This window comes from Daldinia vernicosa (assembly GCF_022497035.1).
Source record: "Daldinia vernicosa strain CBS 139.73 unplaced genomic scaffold F5Y00scaffold_2, whole genome shotgun sequence".
Classification (NCBI taxonomy): domain Eukaryota; kingdom Fungi; phylum Ascomycota; class Sordariomycetes; order Xylariales; family Hypoxylaceae; genus Daldinia; species Daldinia vernicosa.
This window is the reverse complement of record NW_025953918.1, coordinates 775410-790982: the sequence shown is the minus strand read 5'-3', so window position 1 is coordinate 790982 and position 15573 is coordinate 775410. Positions and strand designations below refer to the sequence as shown.

The window sequence follows — 15573 nt, the reverse complement described above, 5'->3', positions numbered from 1 at the left end:
AATCACCCTCAGCGCCCAGCAGTGCCCAAGGAAAATCCTGAGTCGGACCGATTTTCACTGGCAAGGTGTCTTTGAAAGCTGAACTTGGACGTTTTTGCCTCACAAAGATCAATCGCGACCACGTATACTTGAAGGGTAGCTGTCAGGGTATAGTGGGTCAGGGTGGCTACAGGGGTCTGTACGAGTATATAAGAGGCGCTTCGCGCCCTCATCAGAGGTTAGAAGGCCAGGCGTTACTAAGTTCAATACAATTACTACTTGGTCTACTACCCTGTACACTCACTCTATGCATGATTCACCTCACTAGGGCATCTAATCCTGACAGTAGCGCTTGTCAAGATAAGGTCAAGTCACTGCAGGACATGAAGGATATCTTGGATAGACATCACGTCCGACCACGGGATGTCATATTCACGAAGATTCTTACAGGGGAAGGCGAGGATGCAAATTATATCGCATTTGCTGAAGAATGCTGAAAGATACGGTATATGAGCTGTAGTTGTATATTGACTTGGTCTACCAACTGTATGAGTGAGGAGGGAGGTCCTTCTTATATATACCTTCCATGCCAACATACCATGTACTGTACCTGAAAGTAGTCCCTTGACCACTCACTTCAACAAAGAAGAAGAAGAAGATGATAATGATAACGTTTACGTCTATTGATCTGCTCTATGCTACCTACGTAGATACAGCGGTGCATCTTTGGCGCTTTAGACGTCTAGAGTACTCCCCAAGGGCAAAGACCGGAAGGAGGATGATCAGTCGCAGGTGATGGCTTCATAAGTAATTAGCGTGCGAACAAATTTGAGAGTACACATTGGATATTATAATAGGCATAAAAGCTTGTACGATAGTGTATATCTTTTGGTCATGACTTCTATGGTTTGATTATTGTTGTGCATGAAACTTCAACTGATCAAATGGAAGGAAATTTGGAGTTGCCAGTTCTCTTCCTATCTTGGTGCTTCAGCGTCGACATCGTTATTATCACCTATACTAGTAGCCGCCTCATTATAACACGCAGCTAAACCCATATTCCCCTAGATAACGTCCAGTTCCGCTATGAGAATTTAAACTCTGGTTTGGTAGGCAAAGTTAGGTACCTAGGTATGCCACTGCGAGCCTCACAACTCCTGATAGTAACTAGGCCAAGTCTCCTACGATCAATAACAAGACAGGAGAAATATCGTATTATATAAGAATCAATGTAGATATGAGAAGAATCAAGACCAGTAACTTGCTTCACAGCATGGACTTAATAATTACGGTAGCCCGGGTTTATTTAGCAGGCAGGAACATATTGCCATGGTACCTAAATCAAGTCAGACGGTCACTTAATGGAGCGCGGCGCTCAAGAGTACCTGAGGTATGTAAGGAAATGCCAATGTACTATTATTATTAAAGGAAAACAAAGTCATCGTAAAAACAAAGTCATCGCAAAATCAAATGCAACCTCGAGCAAAATCAAATGCAACCTCAAAGCATCCGTCCAGACCAATACCGCAAATATCCCTCCTTTATGCTGCAAGTGCATAAATCTTATCTCCTAGGGAACTGTTACATTAGGTGCGTAACCTAGTAAAATGCCCCAGCGGCAAGCTTTTCGCGTTGATCAGAGGAAATCTATTATTCGTACAAGGGGAACCGAAATTATCGTTCCAGAGCCAGAGGCGCCAAAGACAGTGGTGCGGCAAATGGTGTTCCGGTCTTCATCCCTCGAGAAGACAATGCTTGGCGGAATATGCTGTGCTGAATGAAAAGTTGCAAGTAGTAGGAATCACCAATAGAGCCAAATAACCGTCACCAGATTAATCCTTGGCCTTCTGAATATAGTCCTGAGGAGGGGATTCGTAATGGCTGACGAAGTACTTCGTGGTGTTCTTGGACAACCAGGTACAAAACTTGACTAGTTCCTCGCGTAGACGGTTGACCGATTGCTGGTCCATGTTTGTCTGAGCAACAAGCTCCGGCAAGGACACTGTGGGTGATTAGCTTCTAGTCATAGGCTGATGCGAAAAGGATGATTTACCAATCAGGCGCATCAAGTGCTCGGGACCATAGGTATCGCTTGCAGTCTTGCCTTGATACTCGGGATCTTCGGACATCCACTTCTGGTACATTTCTGCGTATTGGGCACGTTCAAATCTATCTATAGTTAGAACAGTGTTCCCAGCTGAAGGAAGCGCAACATACCGATAGAGGAGAATGCGACCAAGGGACTTATCGAAGTAATCTTTCAGGCCTGCTAAGGTCTCTTCAAGAATGTCCACATGAGAGGAGCCGGCAGTGCGCTTCGGGGTCTCATAAGCGGCATAGTCCTCGAGGATCTTCGTCACCGGGTGGGGATGAGGGAGAGGGACGAGTTGGTTGTTCTTTGTGATGTTCTCCCAATCATCAACAAGCATCGCCTTCAGGATGTCAGGAACAAAAAGCTTGATGGAAGGTCTGGAGTGAAATGCGTCCTCCTAGAAAAAAAAAATAGAGTTAGCATCAAGACTTCTGGTAATATTAGGCAAGTAGTTCTAGATTTACGGAATCATCAAGGAGGGTAGCATAAGACTTGTCTGGGGCCGGTATCCCAGCTGTAGGTATTTTCACGTTGTGGGGCATTCCTCGGTACCAGCGCTCCTTCTCGCGGGTCATTGTGCCGTTCTTTTCTGCTTCCAGGATTTTGGGATGATCGGGGACAGGAGGAAGAGATTTGAAACGGCCGTCGTCAACGAGTTGGCCTTTCTTGTTGACGTAGTTGAAATTAGGAGGAGGCAATCGAAGAAGGAAATCCGCTGCCTCTCCTCCACGAGCGAGCCGCTGTTCTTTCTGCATGAAGGCTTTTTGGCGTTTTTCAACATCCTTCTCCGCGACTGATAAACCAGACGAAGACATCGTCAATGCGGGTAAGGAAGCTTTCGAAGAGGTACCGGTGGCGACTGAGAGCTTTTTGGAATTGGTTTTGGTTGATCGCACAGGGCAGTTTGCTTCTAGCGCAGTAGAGGATTGTTTTTCAAGTACCTTTTCAGATCCAACAAGCTTCTTAGGAACAATTTTAAGCTTGATCTTAGGTGCCTTCTTGCTATGAGATGTTTCGTTGGGTTTGGGATTCGATATGGTAGGAGGCAGAGATGGTGTGGACATTGCAGTAGAGGCGAGTGCAGGGTCCACAGCAGCAAGGTCTTGGTCAGTTGTTGCCATTTTGTCATCAGAGGCAGCGGGCTTTGGTAGCAGAGTTGCTGCCGTCTGGGCTGCCGTCTGGCTACGAGTTCGCTTGCGCGGGGGCTCGTAATCGTTAATCGAAACTACACGCTTCTTCTTTCTGGACTCCATCATTGCTACCCAGGGGGTGACGTGACCGAATGAAGCAAGAAGATCGTTAAAGGCGAAGGCGAAGGCGAGCGATTTGTCGCGGAGAAATATAGTTAGATTTCGACAACACGAAACCGAACTGTTCCAAACTCACGTAGGTATCGTGGTAATAGTGCCCGTGCGGTGAATAGAGGAGAAAAAACTTTGTCAAGTGTGTGCCCGGCAACGCGTGCATGCGAGAAACCCTTCTTCCCGGACGCAGGCAGTTGGTGATTACGCCCCTCAATCGTAATTGTGCTCTTTCCCTGCATGAATAAAGTCGAGACGGCCGCCAGCCGCCGCCAGACGTGCCTCAATCTTGACCAGCAACGTGGATAGAATAACTAGGTACTATCCGGTACATGCTGCGCGACGACGCCTAGTTTAACAGCTCTGGCCCGAGTGACGAAGACCTCGGTGTGTATTCCATCAACCGACCACCCGACCACAGACAAGTCCTCGCGGAGAATGTTGCGCAACTACTAGTACCTATTTATTATGGTAATGTCCGAATCTATTGGGTTGCAAGCCGTAGTCACATTTTGCTTGACCATGACCATGACCATGGAATTACTTTAACGAACGGTACCGTGACCATGACCAAGGTAGGCTTAGATAAAGGGCTATTCCTGACGACGCATCTTATGTTCCTTATGTTCCTTGATGGAGTATATGTGGCCCCTATTTCTCGTAGGCAAGCGGTGTTGATCAAGGAATAGGAAGACTGATGCCAAACCGAAGACATATAAAGCTTACATTCTCCAGGGCCCAATACGGTATGGCATAAAGGAGACAATATTAATAAAAATGGTTAACTTACGTTTTCAAGTTCGTAGTCCCTGCCTCGTCGGGGACCTCTGCCAAAGCTTGAGGATCCGGCAGCACGCTCTTCACTACCTCGAGCAGAGCTCATCTCGGAACCGTTAGCTCTGATACCCTTCTTTCCTCCCTTGGAGCTAGAACTTCGCATTCGGGCCTGAGCCTCTAGCTGACTAGCTAGCTGCTTGTTATCTTCGGTGAACTTGCGGATGCGGTCCTGCGAAACCCAGTCGTCCCAGCTCGCCTTCCATCCTTTGTAGTGGATACGGTACTGAGCATCCTCAGGCTTCTGACCTGGCTTCACAACCACCTCCATAATCTTAGCCTCGTACATCAAATCACCGTGAAAACAGAGCACTCTCTCATCTTTGGCGTAAGGAGGGGCCTGGTTCTGTCTTGATGGAGCCATAGCCGACCGATGTATTCACCCTGAAAGATGATAGACGAATAGGCGATGGATGATGGATGATGAAAGGGGCTTGCTTTATGGCGAAGCTGTCTACTCATAAAGAAAGGCTCGAAATGGTAAGTGTTATTAACTAACGTGAGGAAGAGTGATGAATAATAAATAAAGTTATGTATTTGAAAAGAATGGTGCTGAAAGAGAAAGCTATGAAAGTTGCTTAGCGCCGATCTTATTACCATGAAGTTGAGGGAAGGTAGGTACTATCAAAAGATTGCTAACCTAGGTATTACCCTATCACCCTATCACCCTATCGCTCCTGACGCCAAAAGCTCGGACGCGTTTTCTAACGCGCGTTGCTTTAAAGTGATTTTCCCCAATTCACACCCCGGTGCGCAAACATTATTCCGGCCATTCTTCCCGAATTAATAGAAATTCCATTAATGGAACCGGACGCAATCAATTCTCTTCTTTATGCGTAGTAGTTTAAGCTTTTTATTTTTATTTTTATTTTTTTAGCCATGGCAACGAATGAGGCCACAATTTTGCGCAACTATCTACTCCTCCCGGCCCGCCTACCTACGATCATCTCCTTACAAGAATTCACCTCTCTCTTCCCTAAATCTCAACAATCTTCTCCACAAATCCGGTCGCTCTATAGAGATCTACAGCAGCAGCGTAACGCAGTAGTAGATGGCGTATCCCAGAATATCGAGGCTCAGGTCAAGCAAGGTAAAGCTTTACGTCGAGAGGTGATCAAGGCTCGAAGAGAAGCCGAGCTAGAGGAACAAGATGACGAGATTGAAATTGAACGAATGGTAAATCATCCTACCTCATACTAAGTGGAAACACCATCTCTAATTCAATTACAGCTATTCGGACCTACTTCCAATACCATACAGCCGAAGCAACATACTCTAATGACTATTCTACCCGCGATGGACGATGCCATCACTGATATGGAACATGAGATACAAGCAATGGAGCAGGAGGAGACCGCCCTCCTTGAGTCTACTAGACAAGCCGTCGGCAACATGAGCGACCTCCGGTATGGTCGTTTTGTCAATCCCAAATTAAAAGACGAAGTCCTAGATGGCCTTCGACGCATGCAAGATGTGTGTGAACACAAGACGTAAATCACGATACATTCCGATTTATTAGATCACTACCTCCTATGTGACCCCGACCCAATGATACACAATGCTTATAACGAAGCTTGAGTTGCATCCCAACATGACCACAGCTAGTTTTAGAGCGAGTGTCCAATATATAAACCACAAATTACCATTATCTTCGGGGAGCAGCTTGGCCGGCTGCAGGAGGTCGTCGGCCACCATCCATTTGTTGGTTCAAGCGGTTGCTCCTGTACTATTATCAGTCACTTGTTCTATACCACGGGGCTTGAATAACTCACATCATGCTCCTGCTGAAAATAGAAACAAGGATCATAAACGCCCAGCTAGGGAGGATGTTAAAAGCCCAGAGAACCCATCCAACTGGAGCTGCAAGGCCATTCTTGGCTAGAGGGCCGTTAAAAGGATGGAAGAAGCCATCATGCAAATGGGCTGCGGATTTGTAGCCCTCCTTCTGCAGTTCGATAATGTCATCGGAGGTGACGGTTGTCATGTTGAATCGCTTCGTCCAGATGTTAACAGGCGCTGGTTTGGGAAGTATCTCGAAGATCCACAGCGCGCCGGCCGGGGCGGACCAGGAGTTGCAAAGGACGGGTTGATCTTCGCAGTTCAGGAGAGCGGCATGAGGAGAACCTGGTGTCTCAGCCCACTTCGCAGCAGTCTCGTTGAACGCAGTCTCGATCCTTCCACAGTGGCCTAGTTAATGTTAGGGGTGATGTTTGAGTTTTGGATCAAAATGACAAGAGGAAATGCTCACCAAAGCAAGTCTTGTTTCCGCCTGTGATCAGAACCCACCACTCCTCTGGAGTTGTGGCGTCTGGCTTTACGGGCCCATAAAGGGTTTCATTCCAGTTATTCAAAGACAGAATATCTATATTCAAGTCGCCAGCTTTAGCTTCAGCAGCAGCGGCAGGATCATACTTGTTAGGATGAGGAATCTTGGAGGTGAATTTTCCCAAAACGCTTTGGGCCTGGCCCAAATAGTTATCAAACTGAGCTTTATAGTCGGGGGTATCTGCGGCTGCTAATAGCGGCAAGCCGAGAATAGCTGAGGCGGTAGAGAATCGCATTTTGCTTGCAATTTGTGAAATACAAAATATGGTAAAGTAGGGGTCAAGCTTCAAGTCTTCAAGTCTTCAAGTTGCTGGTGGATAGCTCGGGATCGGGTCAAGCCACAACGGGTCGGAAAAAATGATGTAATTTTCTGTAATTTTCTCTTCTCCAGCACGGCAGGGCCAAGTAAAAATCAATGGAAGGAATTGAAAGATGCAGAATAAACCCCTAGAATAAGGATATAGTAATGAGGCAGAATCTCGAAATTACAACGGCCAGCTGTCTTGAACTGGTAAAAGAGGAAGTGCAGAATCCAGAATCTATAAGGGTAGAGTCTATCCAACTGGAGAGTTGCAGAAGAAAATAAAATCTGTCGAGTAACGGATTGTCTAGGGTCCTAGGACGCTGTTCGGTCTTTCCAACAGCTACTTCCCCGGATAGCTAAGCTAGATGATATGACAACATCCTTCCCTGCTTCCCTACATTTTCTTGCCAAGCTTACCATATCCACCTCTAGCAGTGCATTGTTTTGTTGACTGGAGCGCTAAATCCCACTCTAGGGTAATCCCTGTTAGCACTGAGCCCCGCATGCTCTGTGGCACAAGAAGTACCTAACCGTAACATTCGATAGGTACCTACAGTACCTATTCCGTACACGACCATCAAGCCACCGTGTTGATGCGATAAGAAGAATACGTCAATCACGATAAGATAGGTAGGAAGTACATCCTATTATTGGTGAAGTAGAAGCAACAAGCAATACTTCTCCCAATAGAGCAGTAACAAATAAATACTTAAGAATATGGTTAGTTCATATCAATTCACCTCCAATTTCAAGTTAACATAATATAATAATGACAAGGCACCCGAAACTGCGAATCAGAAACGCAAGCGAGGCCGTCCGACCAACGTGTCGCGCGACGACGGTGACGCGTCAGGATCCCAACTCGCCATTTCGAGAGAAGGCCAGTTAACTACAAATTCCGGAAACACGAGAGATTCGGAAATGGAAGAATCATCCCGTCCCAGGAAGCGCGGACGTCCAGCCAACGCGGAGATTCCGTCTCAAGCACAACCCGAACCTAAACCTTCTCAAACACAGAAAGCCAAGAGGAAGCGTGGGCCATCGCCAACATTACAAACTGATGATAATGGAGATGAAGGAGGTGAAGACCAGGGGAAACTACCTACTGATCGAAAAAAACGCGGTCGTCCTCGAGCTTCATTAACGAATGACGAGACCGAGGCTCAAGAACATAACGCAGCAAATACAAGGGATGAAAATGCATCTCGAAGCAAGCGCGGTCGCCCAACGAAAGAGTTGGAAGCAGCTAAGAGCAACGAAGTCGAAGATGATGAGGCCGATGATGAGAACGAGGGTAACTCGAGCCTTCTTCGACGGAGTGGACGCATTCGCCGATCTCCAGAGTCATCAAATAAAGGGGCCCAAGAGGTAGCAAAGCCAGCCAACGAGCAGAGGTTACGCGACCAAATAACTAATAAACGCCAAAAGAAAGGACGTCCTCCTACAAATGAACAAACTACAGCTGAAGCAGAACATGACCCTACTTCCCTGCATAAGAAGAAGAGAGGCCGACCTTCTCTCAGCATTCAACCCCCAGCAGAAGCCGACCCTGAACCCCAAGGTCGGCCAAAGAAGCGTGGTCGACAACCACCACCTGACGAGAACGCTTCATCATCTACGAAAAGAAAAGGAAAGAAACCCCAAGACCAGCCAACACAAGGCCAAGACGGTTCTATAGAGGAAGAGAGCCGCCCTAGAAAATCCAAACCCCGTCAATCTAATAAGACATCACCAAAATCAGGGAGACGTAGACCATCTCCCGACGTACAAGACCGTTCATCATCACCTGATTCAGCTACCTCTCCGCCCCGTTATCGACACCTCGCAACGCGCACGCGCCGTGTCCCTCTCAACATCATCGAGTCTAAATGGACAGCGCTCGAGCAGCCAGCTCTTTCCAGCGTAGCTTCGCTCCTCCAGTCAGCATCGCGGCCTGTGCTTCTACGTCTCAGCAATCCTCAGCGGCACGGCCACGCCGCCGCGGCTCTCAATGCCGTAAGCAAACGGCTTTGTACCAAGATCGCGCGAGGCCTACCGTTCCCACCGGCTACCACGTCGACCCGGCGTGAAGAGGAATTCGAGTTCGAGCGCACCGTCTCAGGTATCCAGGCTCTTGAGTCACAGCTCGATCCGCTGCTTCATAGTGTTGAGCTGTTGCGCCGCGAGAAGGAACGCGCCGAGAAGGAGCTTGACCGCGAGTATAAGGCGCTCGCCCGGCTCGGCTCCAATGCGCACGCCGAGGCTAGGGAGAGAAGGGATCAGATGCGGAAGATGCATGTCCTAGTACCGGAAAAGCTACCGCCCGAGTCGAGGGTTGACTCGGTCGGGGAGGTTGTGTCTACAGAGAATAGTAGCGGTAAAGTGTTCGCTGATCTGGACGACGAGCTAGCTGGCCTAGCCGGCCAGATCGCGAACCATATGGAAAGCATGCGAGGGAACTTACAGCAGATCGATGGGGTTGTGCCCGCCATTACGAAGAGCCAGGGCCTGCTGAGGGCTGCACTACAGTCGCGGTTGGATCGTGAGCAGTTGGATAATATCATACTTGGCTAGCTATAGAAGTGTCTAGGTAATAATGACCCAACTGACAAAGAACAACAAGTCCTACCTTATATGGACGTGAATAGGCCGAGTGTGTAAATTAAGGATCCGGAATGTTTCCCATTGTTAAAGACTTAGGTAGGTACTTAGTAGGGCACATTGCGTCAAGTCACATTACTTGCCTCAATACATCAACTGTTAGGTCTTTGTCGAGGGTCTAAAGGGGCCAAGAATCGCATTCACATACACACCTTCTCTTTAACAAATTACAATCCCTTGTGACAGTCAATGAGCTGGACCCTTAATATTACATTGAAAGGGCATGTTGACGCTTCTCTGATATGATAATAGCTTGTTTTGAAACAAACAGATCCCACGGCCATTGACTATCAGGAGGAAGGCTTGTGAAGGAAAGTATAAGTAATTAGCAGTTAGAGACGTAGAAAATTATTATCCATTAACTCAAACGCATCAATTCCTTTACTCACTTCGATCTACTTTCACTATCGAACGTACGTATATTTATAAATTCTCGTACATATCTATTAAACTGAAGTATATAATTACTTGCACTACCAAACTAATAATATATCATCATGGACCCCAACGCATTATCACCAGAGCTCCGAGAGAAAATCCAATGGGCCGGGAACGGTGTGTTGACGTATCGTGATGCGTACAACAAAATGGAAAACCCACCACAACCGCAGCACGGGTACGGAGCACCTCCGGTGGATTACAATCCATACGGGAATGGCGCCTGGGCCGCTGGTCCTAGTAACGCGTATGAGCAGTCTCAATACGCCCCCAGCACTGCGTACTATCCCCAGTCATCAGCCTACCAAGAGACTGTGTATGAAGCCGAGTCCGAAGTCGGGTCCGAGCAGGACACGGTCCGGGGTACCAATACTAATGGATCTCGGACACTCGTTGGGGGCAGCCAGAGCCGAGCCGGAAGTCGACAGTCAAGCCGAGCGCCTTCATCTTCACGGCCAAGGGGACCGCCCAGCCAATCATCATGGAGGCCGCCCTTCGCCTCCCAGTTTGGGAGTGATCAGGGCTCCGTCGCCTCCCCGAGCCGAACAGAGACGATTACTCTGCCACTAACAAGGGCCAACCTAAGTGCCTTGTCAAATGCGTCCCAGCGCATGTACCCGACACCGTCGCAGCTGTACAATATGTCGCCAGCACATTCGCCGAGCCCAGTCCCGCGCGGCGATACGCGTCAATACCGCGACCAAGCGAGCTCCCTGGGCCCTAGGAGGCAGAGTCGTCGACAAAGTACCACGGACAGTGAATCCGGCGGGGCCCCCCTCTGGCCTTCGGGGTCGAGGAGACGTGGTGCTTAGATGATTGCTTAGATATATATATATATATATATAATAAGTGATAGACCTCCCAAGTCGAGCGGCTCTAAAGGGGGGCGAGTGTGTAGTAAGTAATAACAAGTAATACTAGTAATAGAAATAATAAAACAATTATGACAAACACTATAGAGACGAAGACAAATAACGTCCGTCTATAATAGTTTTAGAGAATAAGCCGTGATGTAATACCTAGACCAAGTTGTAGGCAGTGATAGAAAAACACAAAGCGTGATTCCAGGCGTTTATCTTCGAGTTGTACCCGAGTGTCTCGGCCCCTTTATAAAATAACCACCAGGTAACATCGTTGAAGCGACCCGTTGCGAGTCTACAGGCTAGAGTTGAGGTGCTGGCCATGACGAACTCGAAATGTCCCCTTAGAAAGATTTAAGCCAGCGCGTGTAAGACTTAGCGGGAAAAAAAACCCTTGCTCCGCTGTCGACGGGTGTACTCGGGTTAGAACCTGTGTTATATTATCAAACCACCAAGCTAGTGATTAGGATGCCGGTTGCTTCGGACATGATATAGTTGGCGTCCAGGGCGGCGTTTATGGGCCAGCTAACCTAGTTATTGATAGGTGGATGAAAGAAAGCCCCGGGTGTCTCTTCTACATTTCAGCCGCGCATAACGGATCCCCTAACCTCCTTCATGGTGCTAGAGGATGCAGACTACCTCGGCACAAAGTACATATAGCGAGCGAGTCGAAATATTATTCCAGCCGATAAATGGTAGTACTACAAGAGTTGCTTCCGTGTAGTTGTATAGAAATAGAATAAATATCGGGATATTATCTAGGTAGGAAATGTAGAACGAAAAATATCTTCAGTATGTACCTAATGTATGGTCATTGACTTAGCTTAGACCAAGAGTTCTTCGGGGAACAGCGACGTTATTCTCATCCCTTTTAGGCCTATCGTACATGGCGATGGGGTCGGTTATAAAATTGCCAAGTTCAGTATGCCAGCCAACACGGCATGTATTTGGAGTAGTTTTCAAAATAGGTGTTCTATTGATAGTGATTCGACAAAGTGTGAGTACGTAACACGATGAACCTAGGATAAACTGGACTATAGTATTGGTGTTGAAGCTATTGTGATATATATCCTCCTTGATTAGACCACCAGAAGGTTTCGGTATTTATATGATATACTAGCCGGAGTGGCATGGTTATAAGGCAGATGTTAGCTAGACTGGGAGGAATACCACGCTTTTCTACCCGGGAACATAAGAAACAGATCCGGATCAGTAAGACAGCAGTGACAAGATATATTGTGAAATCGTAGATGTGACATCACACCTCAAATGACATGTCATATTCACTAAACACCGCGCAAGTGTACATGGTTCTAAAATGGATCATAATATATATCATAATCTCACATACTGCATAAAACAATGACAATATGTCAGACAAACGGAAGCTCCATATATCTCCATTCAAATGGTTTCATCTACACACTACACTAAATACACAAGAATATAATGAAGGCGGCATATGGCCTCTCAACACGCGCACTGTCAGCAGTGCACGGCGAGCTCCTAGTAGATAGCCGAAGGTACCAACCAGCCTTCTTCCCACGTTCCTGGCGACCTGACCGGAAGCGGGGATTTAAGAATCAGCCAAGACCGCGTAATCCAAGACACTTTCTTGCAAAATCTGACCCAAAAAAAAATAGGAAAATGCTTGCTCTATTTCATCTGCGCCTTGAATCGGCGCTTCAAAAACGTGTCGTGCAGTCGTCCCTCGTCATGTTTGTTATGCTACAGTTCGGGTTATTGTAATTACAGAGCAGAACGCGCATCGATTTTTTTAATCGATTTACCGGAGGACGACGGTGGGGATGGCAGTGCCGGTTGGGTAACTGGGGGCAGAGCCAGTGCCGATGGGGACACTAGGCGCAGAGCCAGTACCAATGGGAACACTGGGTGCGGAACCAGTAGGGAAGACAGGTGCAGTTCCGTTACCGCTGCCAGTAGGGTAGGGGACGACAATGGCGGTGGCAGTAGCAGTAACGACACCAGTCTCGCTCTCCTCAGGAGTGCACTCATCCTCATCATCGCCCTCGCCTTCACCCTCACCGCTGCCGGTCGAGGGGGTGCTAGTGGTAGCAGCAGCAGACTCGGAGGCAGAGACAGGGGTAGAGGCAGAGGCAGACTCGGTGACGGCCTCAACAGCAGTGGTCTCAGCAGCAGGGGCGGTGATGTAAACGGTGCTGGCGGGTTGGGTCTCGGTGACGGTAACAGTGGTGGCAACACACTCACCAGCGCTGCTGCCGCTGCCGCTGCCGTTGCCGTTGCCGTTGCCGCTGGCGCTGGCGCTGGCGCTGACGCTGCCGGAACCGTTACCAGAGCCAGTCTCAGCCGCGACGGCAGTAGTGGTCTCGACAGGAGTAACGGTGACAGTGCGAGTACCAGTGGAAGTGCGGGTCGTGGTGGTAGTAGCCTCGCTGCTCACATCGGAGGCAGAGCCAGAGCCAGAGCCGTTACCATTGCCGTTACCGCTGGCCGAGCTAGATTCGGGGATAGGAACAGCAGTAAGGGTAACCATCTGAGTGAGAGTGGACTTTAGGGTAGTGACCAGAACGGATCGAGAGCTCTCAGGGCCGACAGTGATGCTGACGGTCTGGTCAACGGTGCTGAGAGAAGGGACTACAGAAACACCGGCACCAACGCTGGGCTGGGTAGCCTCAGGAGAGTTGCCGCTGGTGGTGCTGGTAGGGGCGGGAGTAGAAGTGACGGTGCGGGTGGAGCCGGAGATGAGACCGCTGCTGTGAGCACCAACTAGAGAACTGGAAACAGACTCGATAGCAGTCACGGGGCAGACGGTGGTAGTAAGGTCGATGACCTCGGTGACGACGGCGGGGCCGGTGCTGTTGCCGTTGCCAGTGGCGGCCGGGCAGTTCGTCACAGTAGGAGCACACGAGGTAATGGTGTGGACGGTGGTAATGGCGACGGTTAGGGTAGTTGAAGCGTCCACGGGGGTTGAGGATTCCACAGGGTACCCGGAAGCGGTATCATTTCGTCGCCAGTGGAAATGACGGGGTTGGTGGTAAGAAGCCGAGGCCATACCGGCGAAGAGGCCGAAAGCTACAGTTGCGGACTTCATCTTGATATTTATTTGCGGTTTACGATTGTCTAGATGTGCTTGACAAAAGTTGTTCTAGTCTGATCTCGCAGAGTATATACTTCGTTGCTGTCGAAAGAGTGGACGTATGCAATAAGCAATGCGGGTATCAATGAGCGAAAGTCTATTTCGCGTAGAAAAGGACCAGGGGGGTGACCGACGACGTCGAAGAGAAAAGAGAGGCTTGAGATAGACTCGAAACGAGAGTAACACGCAGATGGTGAGGAAAGAAAGGGAGAAAGGAAAGACACTTGACGATGATGGAGGGTGGTGAGCCTTTTTACACTACCCGTATCTCACTAGGTACTGTGTGTACAGGTCCTACAGGACCGACTCCTTACCTTGGCGGCTAGCGTGAAGAAGCCCGGGGAGACAAGTCTTTCAACCAAGCATACCCAGGCATAACCCGACACACCCAGCATACCCTAGCCCCGTCATGTTGATGTTGATGATGAGTTCGACCTATTAGGGAGGACCATTTGGACCCACAGGATGATGATGGACCTGGTAAAAGTGGTAAAATGTCGTTAGGGACCGGGGATGGGGGGGTCGAGGGGGGGGAGGTGACAGGGCGGAAAAGAGAAGGACAAGCAGCTTGAGCAAGTTGAGCAAGGGAGGGAAAATAGGAAAAAGCCGTCGCTCTTCCTGTGCCACTTGTGCCCCTGAGCCCCACGCACCATTATCGTGACCCCTGTCAGTTACATAAAAACGCAGGTACAACATGGTGAAACCGGCAAAGAAACCAATAAGAATTACGGAATCATAACTAGCTGAGGCTTCAGTACATACACTGCATAGTAGCTAGCCATGAGCCCGTAAAGCCTTACGTACGCAGTTTGTGCAACAATGACGACGCAGAATGGCGCACTGCATGATTCTTTTTTTACTAGGTAAGATTTGTTGTAGATGTCTTCAGGTACATCATCTGATCGTGGTTTGGTAAAAGTTGGGACGAGATTAAGACGTTTTGCCGTTTGAATATTTGAATAGTGTAGGTATTTTTGGCGATCGACAGGCACATCTTCGATTAGCTTAATGATCTGCGATGTAAGCGCCGCGCCAGTAACGCCATCAGATAATATAAACTCATCTTGATCTCTTGGTCTTTATCTTTAACTATTTTTTTTTTCTCTTTTCGTTGGCGTTGGCGAAGCACATTATCGGTACCTACATGTATTACCTAAATGTATTAACGATTCGGCTCATATGCGCTGCGACCATCCTTGGAATACACTATGTACTTCCTTAGACACGTGGAATACAGCTGCAGTTAGCAAGCATAGATCATAAAGTTCCAATATCATGCTGTAAGACTAAAAAAAACGCTGTGTTGTAAGACGGGCCTGCACAGAGCCGCGAATAGTAAATTCCAGAATACGGTCCCGCGAAACGATGCGCAAACCCATAAACAAGCGACGCAACACGGGTTGAGACTCCCGCATTTTCCTGGCGGACAAAGAGCGATCGATGTCTGTCCCGTCTGTCCCATCTTTCTTCGTAAGTTAAGCGGTGCCGAGGAGACGAATTATGCAGGGAGGGCTAGTCGTGACACGCTCGGCGCATTCCAGCTCGGTTTCCAGCTCAGTAGTGCATCAAAGGGCGGCTCGCAAAATCGCATTCAATCGCATTTAATCTCGAGCCGGGGGTATCAAGGGATGATTCGACTATGCGACGGTCTTTGACTTCTAGACCACACGCTAGACCGCACG

At 48.5% G+C, this 15573-nt stretch overlaps 6 protein-coding genes across 6 annotated transcripts; 3 read left to right on the top strand and 3 right to left on the bottom strand.

The window, feature by feature from the left end:
* Positions 1–1370: 1370 nt before the first annotated feature.
* On the bottom strand, positions 1371–4813 carry F5Y00DRAFT_223916 (MRG-domain-containing protein). Its single transcript, XM_048005927.1, has 4 exons — positions 4163–4813; positions 2197–2468; positions 2033–2148; positions 1371–1981 (listed from the first exon to the last, which is right to left on the bottom strand). Exons 1-4 carry the CDS (start codon positions 4568–4570, stop codon positions 1812–1814), a joined length of 966 nt encoding a protein of 321 aa, XP_047869818.1. The 5' UTR covers positions 4571–4813; the 3' UTR covers positions 1371–1811.
* Positions 4814–4882: 69 nt separating this feature from the next.
* On the top strand, positions 4883–6000 carry F5Y00DRAFT_223915 (Cnl2/NKP2 family protein-domain-containing protein). Its single transcript, XM_048005926.1, has 2 exons — positions 4883–5382; positions 5437–6000. Exons 1-2 carry the CDS (start codon positions 5086–5088, stop codon positions 5698–5700), a joined length of 561 nt encoding a protein of 186 aa, XP_047869817.1. The 5' UTR covers positions 4883–5085; the 3' UTR covers positions 5701–6000.
* Positions 5762–6957, bottom strand: F5Y00DRAFT_62134 (uncharacterized protein). Its single transcript, XM_048013908.1, has 3 exons — positions 6455–6957; positions 5979–6393; positions 5762–5927 (listed from the first exon to the last, which is right to left on the bottom strand). The coding sequence occupies exons 1-3, from the start codon at positions 6765–6767 to the stop codon at positions 5852–5854; spliced, it is 804 nt and encodes a 267-aa protein (XP_047869816.1). The 5' UTR covers positions 6768–6957; the 3' UTR covers positions 5762–5851.
* Positions 6958–7492: 535 nt separating this feature from the next.
* Positions 7493–9430, top strand: F5Y00DRAFT_223911 (CENP-Q, a CENPA-CAD centromere complex subunit-domain-containing protein). Its single transcript, XM_048005925.1, has 2 exons — positions 7493–7555; positions 7613–9430. The coding sequence occupies exons 1-2, from the start codon at positions 7553–7555 to the stop codon at positions 9386–9388; spliced, it is 1779 nt and encodes a 592-aa protein (XP_047869815.1). The 5' UTR covers positions 7493–7552; the 3' UTR covers positions 9389–9430.
* Positions 9431–9972: 542 nt separating this feature from the next.
* F5Y00DRAFT_269244 (uncharacterized protein) lies at positions 9973–10725 on the top strand (the record flags this gene model as incomplete). The annotated part of the gene is made up of 1 exon (XM_048012408.1): positions 9973–10725. One exon carries the CDS (start codon positions 9973–9975, stop codon positions 10723–10725), a length of 753 nt encoding a protein of 250 aa, XP_047869814.1.
* Positions 10726–12541: 1816 nt separating this feature from the next.
* F5Y00DRAFT_62052 (uncharacterized protein) lies at positions 12542–14088 on the bottom strand. The gene has a single exon (XM_048013907.1). The coding sequence runs from the start codon at positions 13844–13846 to the stop codon at positions 12560–12562; it is 1287 nt and encodes a 428-aa protein (XP_047869813.1). The 5' UTR covers positions 13847–14088; the 3' UTR covers positions 12542–12559.
* Positions 14089–15573: the final 1485 nt, after the last annotated feature.